The sequence below is a fragment of the Embiotoca jacksoni genome, unplaced genomic scaffold (genome assembly GCF_022577435.1).
Source record: "Embiotoca jacksoni isolate LCO1_2020_lvr unplaced genomic scaffold, fEmbJac1.0.p SCAF_59, whole genome shotgun sequence".
NCBI lineage: Eukaryota > Metazoa > Chordata > Actinopteri > Embiotocidae > Embiotoca > Embiotoca jacksoni.
The window spans coordinates 495,777-510,263 of record NW_027185413.1 but is presented as its reverse complement, the minus strand read 5'-3'; the positions used below and the strand labels follow the sequence as shown (position 1 = coordinate 510,263).

The following is a 14,487-nucleotide window of genomic DNA, read 5'->3' as shown; positions in this document are numbered from 1 at the left end:
AGACGTTGTTGTTGTTGAGGTTGTTGACGTGTTTACAGCCTGCACGAGACAACACGAAGGTGCTTCTTGTCGTCCATCTTCTTACATTTGTAGTTTCACCTGGAATAATACGTCATGAACATCAGCCGTCGCATAATGACGTTGCCTCGCCGGACTGTCTTTTCCCCGAAGTCCTTATTCATTGTCCTTCTGGTATTTTAAATACAGCCGCCAACGAAAAGTCGTTCGAGCTGAATTGGGAGGTGATTATTCAGACTCAGCGATCGCACCGACGGTGTTGTCGACTTCCGGTGGAACACAGGAAGTGGGTATGCTGCGGAAGTGATCGCGTGCTGTCCCTGGGAGCGGCCCACGTGTGGCCGCAGACTGCTGCTCGTGTTTCTGCGTGTTTCACCATCAGCGAGGAGCCCGCCATGCTGCTGGAGAGGAGCAGGGTGACGGTGGTGGCGGACATCGTCCTGAGCAGGAGACGGCCCGCGGGGGGCCACGAGACGGTCCACTGCCGCTGCTCACGCGCCTTCGTACAGTGAGCATCTCGGAGATTTACTGTCTTCAGTTTTATATCTTCATATTTTAATCAGCATGTCGTACAGTACAGAGCCATTTAAAATATGTTGCAAAAAAACAGGAACCAAAAGCACTGAGGAATTATTTTGTATTATTATGGATTCATTTATTTGTGTAAATAGTGTGTGTGTGTGTGTGTGTGTGTGTGTGCGTGTGTGTGTGCGTGTGTGCGTGTGTGTGTGCGTGTGTGTGTGTGTGCGTGCGTGTGTGTGCGTGTGTGTGTGTGTGTGTGTGTGTGTGTGTGTGTGTGTGCGTGTTGTGTTATTACCTTCCGGTTTGTTTTGGGTCTGTTAACATGCAGACAGTCTGACCTCAGTTCTGTTTTATACTGAAATCTGTGACCCACCAGATTTTGTGGGTTTAATCTGGAAACAAAGAGTATCTTGTTGTTGTTGTTGTTGTTGTTGTTGTGTAATGAAAAGTGCATTAATGTAACTGCTTTGGGGTCTTTTCTTACTATAAACATGAATATTTTTTTATGATGCACTATGTTAGAGGGTTCTTTGTTCAAATGAGAAAAACGTTTTCTGAGATTCTGTTTATCCCAAACTGAATCGATATCGAATCAAATCAGGACCCTGTGAATCAGAACTGAATCTAGTTGTGAAATCTGCTATATCTGATCATTTGTATTAAAAATCCAGTTCAGTGGCAGCTTCAACTACATCTCCTACAACGTTGTTCTCTCTCCTCTGTGTTGACCGACTCGGACTCATCCGCTTCCAAATATGAATGTTTCGGCTAAATCCTGCAGGGAAAGTGTTTCGCTTCACAGGACCTTTAACTACATGCTATTTATGTTTTTTGTTATAAATACTGGTTGACAAGATAAAATAGAGTAATTTAACTTAACCTGCATGTTCAATGTCTGGTGACTTTAAGTTTGCAGTTGAGTTGTCTAAGTTTCCAACAGGACTTGTTGACTTGGATCTGCAGTGAGACCTTTAAACCCTGAGAAAGTCTGGATGGATGAAACTGTCTTCATCAGCTGTTTCTCTCTGTTCTCCTCTCTGCAGTGACCGAGAGCTGTATCGCTCTGATAACCGGCTGCTCTCCTCTGAAGTTCAAGGTACTCATTCATTATGTTTTAATCACACGGGGGGTGGGGGGGGGGGGGGCATGTTGTTCACATTCCTCAGCTGGTTATATTGAATGAAGGGCACAGAGAGCATGAAATCAACAGAAAAGATGATTCTTCTGAAATACATTTTTCCTCAACTCTCAGAAGCAGAAGAGGAGGAGGAGGAAGAGGAGGAGGAGGTGGTTCTGGATGAAGAGTCTCAGCTGATGGCCAGCATGGGTCTGCCTCTGGCCTTCGTCACCTCGTCTGACCAGAGGAGAGCGGTGAGTCCGAGCGGCTGCTGTTCATGTCTGTGTGATCAATCACCTTTATGAAATAATGAACTGAACTGTTGGTCATGTGACAGAGACGGAGGACAAACAGGAATCCTGTCTCGTTTTATGAAGAACCAGCTGATGAAGAAGATGCACAGGGTGACAACAAAGGTGACACAGTCAACTTTTTATCATAATTATTATTAATTACAAATGTTTATAGAGCAGGTGAACCAGCAGCTGTCCGGGCTGCTCTGTAACTTTCTGCTGTTGTATTTATATCAGATAAATCCTTGAAACTGCCTCTTAACACTCTATAAGGACATTGACATATATCTGGTTTTATTATATTATTGTTATATATTCACATTTGACACCACTATGTGATTTTAGATGAGGATCAACCGGTGGAGGAAACAGGAGGGACTCCGAATCCTGGCTGGGAGACCTACTGGGGTGAGGAGGAGGAGGAGGAGGAGGAGCAGGAGGAGGGAGAGGAGGAGGAGGAGGGGGAGGGGGGGGCATGAGGATTATACTGAAGTGCACACATGTACAGATGGACACGCTACTGTTACACAGATTAACACAATGACATATGTAGTTTTCTGACATTGGCCCACATCAGATTTGAGACATGTTTCAGACTGAATGATAGAAACTTAAAGCCCAATAAAAATACGTCATGTCGGTCTAAATTTACCTGACAAGCACAAACTATGAAAAAAGACATGTCTCTGGATTTGAAGATGTTTGACATTTAGTTGGCCAAATGTCCTATTTCACAATGTTTAGGAAAAAAATAATTTTATGTAAATTTGTAGATCCACTTAGTGTTTTTTATTCACTTCAAAATTGAATGGGTTCTTCCTTTAACTGTGCTCCAACCTTTAACTAAGTTTCATGACGTAATCCTCCTAACAGACAGACAGACAAACAAACAAACAAACAAACCGCAACGAAAACAAACTCCTCAACCGAGGTCATCTATTATTATCAGAGGGTAACTTATTTATTAACACCTTTCATACAAGCCATCACATCACATCACAGAGGCGCGTGCGCACACACACACGCACGCACACACACACACACACACGCACATGCGCACGCACGCACACACACACACACACACACACACACACACACACACACACACACACACACACACACACACACAGAGAACCAAATGACTAAACAAGCCATCAAACAGATAGTAAAACATTTAGGTTAAATAAAATGAAGGACTTAAAATTGCAACAATGAAATAACGTTATAATTCAGAAACTCAGAAACATAAAAAAAACATCAGGGATAAAAACAATAATTAAAAGTTTAAAAATCAGGATGAGAAATATCACTAGAAAGCCAGATTAGAAAGAGAAGTCTTTAGTTTTCTTTTAGAAACACTCAGAGTTTCTGATTCTGATGTCAGTGAGTTCATAAAAAGACCTTTTGTGGGACACATGAGGGACATTTAAAAGAAAAGCGGAGGAGGACCTCAGTGATGCTGCAGGAACATAAAATGAGACCAGGTCTCTGATGTAGGGAGGAGCAAGATTAATTAAAGCTTTATAAAGGAGTAAAAGACATTTGAAATCAATTGTAAAAGATACGTGTAGCCGCTGCAGTCTTTGAGTAGTCCAGGTGAAGTCCTTATTGTTTCCTTACTGACGCTTTTAGTAAACCAGTCAAACTAAGTAATACGTTTAATAAACCAGAACTTTTTAAACTTTCAAACAGTACTTTGATCAAATAATCTCAGTTTTTTCCAGAGCATCCAGTGGAGCAGAGGTAGTTTTAGTTGTCCTGGATGATGATCGGTGGACATCATGTGGGACGTCCTACTGTATGTGGAACAAACCCTTCAACACCTCACCTTAAATACTGCCCGTTAATATTCAAACTTTTCTTCTGTGTCCTCTGAAGCTCAACAGGAATCATCTCTGCTGTGGAGCAGCTGGCTGCAGAAACATCCAGAGGCTGAACTGCAGGCATCAGACGATCCAGGAACAGAGATGAGTCCATGGGACAACCCAGAAACAAAGTCTGAGTGGGACCAACATGCTGCAGAGACCTACTACTCCTACTGGGAGCAGTACTCCTACTGGGCAGCACAGGGCTGGACCGCTGAGCAGGCCGGCTACAACACTGGTGGAGGAGAAGCAGCGGAGATGGACGGAGGGACACACACCCGCTCTGAAGGACAGACTAACAGACGACAGATAGAAGACGGCATCACGGCTGTCAGGGATCTTTTTGGACAGAGCTGCACTTTACAGGAAGGAGGGAGCTCAGAGACAGACAGTCAGTGTGTGAGTGAGACTGATGTCAGAGAGTGTGTGTGTGAGACTGATGTCAGAGAGTGTGTGAGTGAGACTGATGTCAGAGAGTGTGTGAGTGAGACTGATGTCAGAGAGTGTGTGAGTGAGACTGATGTCAGAGAGTGTGTGAGTGAGACAGACAGTCAGTGTGTGAGTGAGACTGATGTCAGAGAGTGTGTGAGTGAGACTGATGTCAGAGAGTGTGTGTGTGAGACTGATGTCAGAGAGTGTGTGAGTGAGACTGATGTCAGAGAGTGTGTGAGTGAGACTGATGTCAGAGAGTGTGTGAGTGAGACTGATGTCAGAGAGTGTGTGAGTGAGACTGATGTCAGAGAGTGTGTGAGTGAGACTGATGTCAGAGAGTGTGTGAGTGAGACTGATGTCAGAGAGTGTGTGTGTGAGACTGATGTCAGAGAGTGTGTGAGTGAGACTGATGTCAGAGAGTGTGTGAGTGAGACTGATGTCAGAGAGTGTGTGTGTGAGACTGATGTCAGAGAGTGTGTGTGTGAGACTGATGTCAGAGAGTGTGTGTGTGAGACTGATGTCAGAGAGTGTGTGAGTGAGACTGATGTCAGAGAGTGTGTGAGTGAGACTGACGTCAGAGAGTGTGTGAGTGAGACTGATGTCAGAGAGTGTGTGAGTGAGACTGATGTCAGAGAGTGTGTGTGTGAGACTGACGTCAGAGAGTGTGTGAGTGAGACAGACAGTCAGTGTGTGAGTGAGACTGACGTCAGAGAGTGTGTGAGTGAGACTGATGTCAGAGAGTGTGTGTGTGAGACTGATGTCAGAGAGCGTGTGTGTGAGACTGATGTCAGAGAGTGTGTGAGTGAGACAGACAGTCAGTGTGTGAGTGAGACTGACGTCAGAGAGTGTGTGAGTGAGACTGATGTCAGAGAGCGTGTGTGTGAGACTGATGTCAGAGAGCGTGTGTGTGAGACTGATGTCAGAGAGCGTGTGTGTGAGACTGATGTCAGAGAGTGTGTGAGTGAGACTGATGTCAGAGAGTGTGTGAGTGAGACTGATGTCAGAGAGTGTGTGAGTGAGACTGATGTCAGAGAGTGTGTGTGTGAGACTGACGTCAGAGAGTGTGTGAGTGAGACTGATGTCAGAGAGTGTGTGTGTGAGACTGACGTCAGAGAGTGTGTGAGTGAGACAGACAGTCAGTGTGTGAGTGAGACTGATGTCAGAGAGTGTGTGTGTGAGACTGATGTCAGAGAGTGTGTGAGTGAGACAGACAGTCAGTGTGTGAGTGAGACTGACGTCAGAGAGTGTGTGTGTGAGACTGACGTCAGAGAGTGTGTGAGTGAGACAGACAGTCAGTGTGTGTGTGAGACTGACGTCAGAGAGTGTGTGAGTGAGACTGACAGTCAGTGTGTGAGTGAGACTGATGTCAGAGAGTGTGTGTGTGAGACTGATGTCAGAGAGTGTGTGTGTGAGACTGACGTCAGAGAGTGTGTGAGTGAGACTGACGTCAGAGAGTGTGTGAGTGAGACTGACGTCAGATGTCAGTGCGGCGCCGATGATCCTTCTGATGGAGGGAACGATCGCAAGAGACCTGCTGCCTCCTCCCAGCAGAACACCACTGAACAAACCGGTAATAATAACTCTGTGTGTGTGTGTGTGTGTGTACTCGGTCTGTACCCGGTGCATGTGTGTGTGTACTCGGTGTGTGTGTGTGTGTGTGTGTGTGTGTGTGTGTGTACTCGGTGTGTGTGTGTGTGTGTGTGTGTACTCGGTGGTAACTCGGTGTGTACTCGGTGTGTGTGTGTGTGTACTCGGTGTGTGTGTGTGTGTGTGTGTGTGTGTGTGTGTGTGTGTGTGTGTGTGTGTGTGTGTGTGTGTGTGTGTGTGTGTGTGTATTCGGTGTGTATTCGGTGTGAACTGTGCTGGTTCACATGTTTGATGTTTCCACTCAGATTCGCGGCAGGTTGCCGGCAGCTCTGACGGACAGTACGGCTCAAGGAAGAAGATGTCAAACAGAGATGATGATGACGATGATGAAGACAAAGCCCCAGAAGGAGGACGTGCTAAAGTCAAACGTAGGTGAGTTTGTTCTGTATGTGTATTCAATTTCAAGAAGTTCTCCCTTTAATAACAAGTCAGTTTAAAGACCATCTTCTCTTTCATATTTTTACTTCCCTTTGGTGAAATTCAGGCTTCTGTAAATTAGCTGACACCAGTTTTGTTTTCATCTCATTTGCTATAAAACTCTGAATTCTAATATCCAGTAAAGTTTTGGTTCCTCGCTCAGCTGAGGGCTTCAACTCGTTTTCAATGTTGCAGTAGTTTCATTTTAGACTTTTACCTGTACTTTATAGCACATTGTGAATTTTCCTAATATGAAACAATAAATACGTGAAGTGATGTAACTCCACAGAGATCCTGTGCTGCGCCGCAGTGCTGGAAAACCTCCACTGCTAAACTAAATCTGAACCTAACCTAAAACATTTTTCTGGTGCAGAAATTACGTTTAAAGGCTCTATTCTTTACACACGAAAAGAAATAGACAAAGTAGACGTCAATAAGAAATTAGAATGTTTATTAATGGCTTAAAAAAAGAAAGCAGTGTAGATGTGTAAATAATAGTCATATTTAAATCTTTGTGTTTTTCTGCAGTCATGAACTTGATGTGGAGGAGTGTCCTCATCTCACACCGGAGGAAGCTTGGAGGAAACTAGGACTGAAACACAACCCAGAGCCTCAGTAAGTCTGCTCCGTTCCTGCTGCAGGTTTTATTGTTGGAAAGCCGATCGGGAGCAGTGACTGGATATAAAACTACAGACTGGATATAAAACTACAGACTGGATATAAAACTACAGACTGGATATAAAACTACAGACTGGATATAAAACACAGACTGGATATAAAACACAGACTGGATATAAAACACAGACTGGATATAAAACTACAGACTGGATATAAAACACAGACTGGATATAAAACTACAGACTGGATATAAAACTACAGACTGGATATAAAACTACAGACTGGATATAAAACTACAGACTGGATATAAAACACAGACTGGATATAAAATACAGACTGGATATAAAACTACAGACTGGATATAAAACACAGACTGGATATAAAACTACAGACTGGATATAAAACTACAGACTAGATATAAAACTACAGACTGGATATAAAACTACAGACTGGATATAAAACACAGACTGGATATAAAACTACAGACTGGATATAAAACTACAGACTAGATATAAAACTACAGACTGGATATAAAACTACAGACTGGATATAAAACACAGACTGGATATAAAACTACAGACTGGATATAAAACACAGACTGGATATAAAACACAGACTGGATATAAAACACAGACTGGATATAAAATACAGACTGGATATAAAACTACAGACTGGATATAAAACTACAGACTGGATATAAAACTACAGACTGGATATAAAAGTGTTCGTCGCTTCAGGTCTGTAAAATGGTTCTGATCCAGAAGTGTCTTCAGCTGCAATACCAGCGAGTGCCACTAGAGGTCGGCTCCAAAAAGCCTCCGGCTCCATAGACTCCCATTCAACTTCTCTCATCAAATCCAAAGTGAATAAAATGTGTCCATCAGTTATCTCGGTGTTGTTAGCTAAAGTCACTCCTTCTTCTTAGTTTTCTGGAGGTCCATCTGAAAATAATCCCTCATTCATTAGAAAAGAAGATTCAACAAGACCTGTTTTTGGGGGCGTGTCTGTTTGATTGACAGGTCTGTGGTGCAGTCAGGTTACAGCTATCGGTGGGCGGGACGTAGTATCGTCAGGTTTCCAATCAGATCGGTCAGATCCACCTCTGGCTCCTCCCCCAGCTCGTCCAAATATGGTCACTTCCTGCTCCAAACCGCTCTGAACTAGTAAAGATGGTGACGGACAGAATCTGAACTGGAGGATTCATAACGTTCACAAACCAACGATGACATCACTGATGGATGATGACATCACTGATGGTTGATGACATCACTGATGGATGATGATTGGTCCACTGTCTACCATTTGGTGTCTTTAGGGCTCAACACATTTAATATTGAAGGGTTCATACATTTTCAAGCACCTTTGTAGGTTATTCGATGGAGATTAATGGGAAAAATGCAAATTTTTATCAATTTAAACTTAAATCTACAACACAATTAAGTGTGACAAAAGTGAAGGGACTAAAATACTTACTGGTGGGACTTAATAGATAAGGATAAAATATCAGGAACATCTCTCAACATCACACCCTTCAAGTCAACAGCAGAAACTACTTCCTCTTAACAGATATTTAAATATCTGTGACATCTCCAGAACAAACTGAACATCAGATTCCTCTTCTCCATGTTTCAGTGATGAATTCTTGGATTTGTCTTCACCTGCATTAATTTTAACCAGGTGGACAAACGTGCTGCTGCCTGAGTGTACAATGTAAAAAAAACATCATCTTCACATTAACCAGGCTCACGGAGAGTCCTGTGTAACGTGTGTGGCATGTTGAAGCCGTTGTTGAATTTGTGTTCACGTCTCAGGTTCGACAGCGTGGTCAGTTTTAAAGGCAGCGCGACTCCAAAGCATCAGAAGCAGCGACGGACTAAAAGATCCGTCAACAAGCACACCAGGTTCTCCGAGACGGGTGGAGATGACTCACCGCCTCAGATCAGCTCCTCCCTTCACAAGGTACCTAGAAACGCTTCCCTCTCACAGGCAGTGTGAACACCTTTCTTCTCTACGCCATCTGTGATTGGTTTGTTTACATTTTTGGGGGGCGGCACAACCATGTTTATGTGTCAACAACTTCGCTATGAACTATGGCAATGGTCAATTAACAAACAAAGTCCGGGTGGGTGTAACACACACACACACACACACACACACACACACACACACACACACACACACACACACACACACACACACACACACACACACACACGATCACACAATCATTACACACCAAATTTCACCACAACCCCCTAAACCCTAAAGTTGAACTTTTCCCAAAGTGCGTGAATTTAAATGGCATCCTGCCGTATACATCCATGTAGATCCAGACACAGAAAGAAGCAGAAAAGACTTTATCAGTAACAATGGAAACAAAAAGACAAATTACATGAAGACTGTTTGTCATGCAGGTCCAAGACTTCCTGAAAAAGGTCCAGACGGAGAAACAGATGACTCCGGCTCACCGGCGGGAGGAAGGAGGAAGCACGTCTGAGGACACGCCTTCATTTCTGGGAGGAGTGACTGAGGAAGAAGAGAGGAGGAGAGAGGACAGGAAGACTACTGAGGAAGAAGAGAGTTCTGATTGTGTGTCCAGGAAGGAAACTCAGCCCAACACCTCCTTCAAATCAGACAGTGAGGCAGAGGAGGAGGAGGAAGAGGAGGCGCCTGGGAGGCAGTTAACATGTCCACAGATCCCCGACTTCCTGCTGCCTGAAGGTAACGGAGATATGATTCTGATTTGTTTGCATCGGAGTAAGACTGTCCTGATGAATATCATGGTTCATGTGTGTGTCTGCGTAGAGCTGAGTGTGAAAGACGTGAAGAAGAGGAAGAAGAAGAAGAGTAAGCGAGGAAGACAGCAGCAGGTCCCAGCAGAGATGGCAGCAGAACCGGACCTGGCTAAATACTGGGCTCAGCGCTACCGACTGTTCTCTCGCTTTGATGAGGGGATCCGGCTGGACCGAGGTCAGCTCACCTTATTACACCCTCGCTCATTCAAACTTAAGAGTCCTCAAATTATTTGTTCGCTAAATGACGTTCTGCTATGTTCATTTCAAAAGAATGTTTGAAAGGTTTTCCTTTTTCACACAATTATATAAAAAAAAGTGTACACAATATATGTAATAGGTTGATCTGCTGAGGGCTGTGTGCAACATAACTTGGTGTCTGAACGAAGCATCAACCATCGATGACGTCACATGTTGGTTTGGGAACGTTATGAAGCCTCAGGTTCAGATTCCATCCGTCACCATCTTGCTAGTTCGGAGCACCACAGACCTGTCAATCAAACAGACACGCCCCCAAAAACAGGTCTTCTTGAATCTTCTTTTCTAATGAATGAGGGATTATTTTCAGATGGACCTCCAGAAAACTAAGAAGAAGGAGTGACTTTAGCTAACAACACCGAGATAACTGATGGACACATTTTATTCACTTTGGATTTGATGAGAGAAGTTGAATGGGAGTCTATGGAGCCGGAGGCTTTTTGGAGCCGACCTCTAGTGGCACTCGCTGGTATTGCAGCTGAAGACACTTCTGGATCAGAACCATTTTACAGACCTGAAGCTACGAACTCTTTTATATCCAGTCTGTAGTTTTAACTCGTGACTGTCTGACTGATTACAGAAACAGTGTTTGTTTTTTTTCTCCTCTTTTTGTCCTCTGGATCTGAGAAATGAAACTAATGCGTTAGTGATTTTGAGTGCAGTATCACTGAGGGCCACTACTCCCATTATACTTCTCAATAAATAGTTTATTTTTTTCCAGAAGTCAAGTTATTAACAAAATTCAGTCTCTGATGAGTTTTCTGACAGTCCAACTTAAATAATGAATTATGTGAACACCTCAAAGGGGGCAGTATGTTTGGGGGCGTGTCGGGTTTGATTGACATGCCCGACTGTAGATTCTCTGTCCATTCAACATGTGGTATCTACATGAAAGAGCAGAGACTTCACAGATCCAGTGTGACCGTGCAGGAAGTGTTTCACCTTCTGGATTCTGTCTCATATTGGCGCCGCTGTGTTTCAGAGGGCTGGTTCTCCGTCACACCGGAGAGGATCGCCGAGCACATCGCCCTCAGGGTGAAGCACAGCTGCTCCGATGCTCAGCTGGTCGTTGACGCCTTCTGTGGTGTCGGAGGAAACGCTATCCAGTTCGCCCTCACCGGGAACAGAGGTGGGAAGCAGCAAAACCCCTGCACACACACATCCACCTACACAGAGGGACACACACACACACACACACACACACACACACACACACATGCATGTCTTTAAATAATAAACTTATAACTTCTTCCACACATGCACTCCTTTAATTCAAATCATCGGGACCTTTGCTGTGCCGCAGAAACAGAGTTGTGGGGAAACTAAAATAAATCTGTCTTTGTTTGGTGTGTAAATTTGAGAACATCAGCTGCTGTCAGACAAAACTATAAATATTTGATGCAGCTGGGGGTCATTTTCCTGACAAAATGAAGGTGAATTTCAAAGTGTTTGAATGTGTCTTTTTGAATCCTGTAAAAGTCGTCAGCGTGTCGTTGTCCTGCTCCGTGTCCTCCTCAGTCCTGGCCGTGGACATCGATGCGGTGCGGTTGGACATGGCCCGGCACAACGCTGCGGTTTACGGCGTAGCCGACAGAATCGACTTCGTGCAGGGGGACTTCCTCCAGCTGGCGCCTTGTCTCCGTGGCGATGTAGTGTTCCTGTCTCCTCCCTGGGGAGGACCCGACTACCTGACAGCTGAAGTGTTCAACATCAGGACCATGATGGAGCCGGATGGATATCCTTTCATGTACAGCAGGACGGGTGTTAGAGCGCTACTGACGCTGGAGGAGGACTGAAGGAGATTATTTATTACAGCTTAGCTTTGTCTATCATTTCTGTCAGTTTACGCTCCCATAGGCATCTATTTTTTAAAATACGTGTCTGGTCATGAGTGTGAATAATGTCAAGGATTATGCCATAAACTGTGATGATACACATCAATTAAAATTTTTAAATTTGCATCATGTGGTCATATTTTCAGGCAACTTTATACATAAACGCCCATAAATCAAAAGGATTCAGTTCCTGTTCCTGACTACGTTATTTAACCTCAAAGTTCAGAGACTTTTTATCGAATGTTTTGTTCTATATTCCTGCTAAAAGTAAAAAAAGTTTTTTAATAAGTGGATTGTATTTATACATGATATGGGTTTTATTCCTTAACGTTGACACATTTAAGATTTTCGACTTGGCCAAACAGATATCAGACGACATCGTGTACTTCCTGCCTCGCAACGCCGACATGGATCAGGTCCGTATGTTCATCATGAGGGATCCACAGACCAGAACAATAGTAACGTACTTTATAACATGTGCCTGCTCACCGAGCTCTAAAGTGCTTTAAGACAGTTTGGAGCATCAGAGCATTACATTTCATAAAACCGGGTCCATGTGAGCTGAAGATGACGTGAAAACCTGGACAATCAAGGAGCATCCGTCTCCTACAGAAATACTATTTATGTATTTAATATAATATTCTGCAAAATGTTGTATGAAAGAGAATGTTTATCTCGAACTTGCTTATTGGGGAGCTGATTATAAAAATACTCTGTCATGATCTTTATTTGTCTTTAATTTGGTTTAGTTAGTCCGAAGGAGAATCTCAATGAGCTTTTTGTTAATTAGCTTTTGTATGATGATAATATTTTGATAATGTAATGAAGGATTCTTATAAAATTCCTCCTTAAAAGCTGTTTATCAGTAATTATCAACAGATTTGGTTTGTTTTTTGAGCTCATCTGTTCATACACGTGTCTCCGTTTCCACAGATCGCCTCTCTGGCAGGTCGAGGAGGGAAAGTGGAGGTGGAGCAGAACGTCCTCAACAACAAGCTGAAGACTGTGACCGCTTACTTCGGCAGCTTGGTGAAGTCTGACAGTTAGTGAACCCGGAAGAGGCGCATCCACCGATGAGGATCTCCTCTTCCACTGAATCAGAATGGACCAAATACCAGTTAGTTCTGTATGTCTGTTCTGTTCTCACATCACGTTTGATTCCCTCCAGGTGATCGATCCCGGTGATCGATCCCGGTGATCCAGGCCATTCAAGTACAAACTACTACAAGCTTTCTTTTTTTGGTCATTTTTCTGCTGTCATCGACCACCATGCACACGTTTTTTTTTTTTAAAGGAAATGATGGTCACACTTTAGAACGACTGAAGTTACTGGAGTTTTATCACAATTTATATTTTATACTTTTTATTGTACATTTTGGCTTCAATAAATGCTTTTTCAGGATGCTGTTGTTGATATCATCTTCACTTAATAAGGTCAATATTTCATTACAGTATTTAGTTTCAGATGGGTCACATCACAAAAACGTGTTTCGGACTTTCTGTTCATAGTTTGACCCTCGAGAACCGTTCGTGTTTAATTTGTTCAGACTTGACACCAGCTCTGCACACACGCCCGAGAAGTGACTCAGTGATGTAGGAGACACTTTGTATGGCGTAAACATTAGAAATGAAACGTATTTGCTCGTATAAAGTCGAGATATTTTTTTTTTACAGGTAATTTTATTTTATTAGAAAAACTATGTCAAACATGAAATGCTATTCAGAGCAGGCAGGGATAGGCTGATAATCCACAGGAGAACCAGGCAAAGACCAAGACCAGGGACAACTAAACTGACAAGTAGAGGCTGATATGCCGAGCACGGACGAACTGAGACGGGAAGCAGACTAAATACATGAGGAGAGGAGGGACGGAGACACGGATGAAACACATCAGGGCAGGCAATTACAAAGACAAGAAATATTGGAAGGACAAGGGAGGCGTGTATCCACCATAAAACAGGAAATGACTGTAAAAACAAGAAACAAGAAAATGACCGAGTGATTGGCTTGTGACAAAAATATAATAATCAGTGGTTGAGTTAATTGCTGAATCAGTTATTGTTGATTCAACTCCCTTTCCAAAAAAGTTGGGATGCTGTGTAAAAGATAAATAATAACAAATCATGTAAAACCACAGTTAATTGAAATTAAAAGAAAGGCATCATATCAGATACTGGAATTGATAAATGTTATTGTTTTATGAAAAATGTATGCTCAGTTGGATTTTTATGACGGCAACACATCTCAAAAAAGTTGTGGCAAGGGGCAACAAAAGACTGGAAAAATTGGATAAAGCAAAATAAATAAAACGACAACTGATGGAACATCTCACAACTAATTAATTGGTAACAGTAGGAAACATGATTGTATATACATAAAAGAGCATCCCGAAGAGGCAAAGTGTCAGCAGTGATGTTGGGGAGAGGTTCACCACTCTGGAAGACTGCATGGGCACAAAACGCAACAATTAACAATAATGTTCCTCAACGTAAAATTACAAAGAATTTCTGGATTTCTATGGAACATTAAATAATTAAAAGATTCTGAGAATTCAGGGAAATGGGACAAGGCTAAAAAAAAAACACAATTCTGTAATGGAAGTCACTGCATGGGCTCAGAAACACTTCTGAAAACCATTGCTGTAAAATGTAGGAAACGATACATAAACATGAT

At 43.0% G+C, this 14,487-nt stretch overlaps 1 protein-coding gene across 1 annotated transcript; it reads left to right on the top strand.

Moving 5' to 3' along the window:
• The first annotated feature begins 203 nt into the window (after positions 1–203).
• tgs1 (trimethylguanosine synthase 1) lies at positions 204–13,216 on the top strand. Its single transcript, XM_069173258.1, has 15 exons — positions 204–526; positions 1,584–1,636; positions 1,793–1,911; positions 1,995–2,073; positions 2,296–2,358; positions 3,829–5,817; positions 6,140–6,266; positions 6,840–6,926; positions 8,741–8,888; positions 9,344–9,650; positions 9,735–9,899; positions 10,962–11,108; positions 11,498–11,716; positions 12,154–12,230; positions 12,748–13,216. Exons 1-15 carry the CDS (start codon positions 414–416, stop codon positions 12,859–12,861), a joined length of 3,807 nt encoding a protein of 1,268 aa, XP_069029359.1. The 5' UTR covers positions 204–413; the 3' UTR covers positions 12,862–13,216.
• The last annotated feature ends 1,271 nt before the right edge of the window (positions 13,217–14,487 follow it).

Excerpts from the sequence above, each read along its gene's own strand:
- tgs1 (XM_069173258.1), top strand. The coding sequence starts at position 414 with ATGCTGCTGGAGAGGAGCAGGGTGACGGTGGTGGCGGACATCGTCCTG. Across the intron at positions 6,267-6,839 it reads CGTGCTAAAGTCAAACGTAG|TCATGAACTTGATGTGGAGG; the intron begins GTGAGTTTGTTC and ends GTTTTTCTGCAG. Across the intron at positions 12,231-12,747 it reads GCAACGCCGACATGGATCAG|ATCGCCTCTCTGGCAGGTCG; the intron begins GTCCGTATGTTC and ends CCGTTTCCACAG.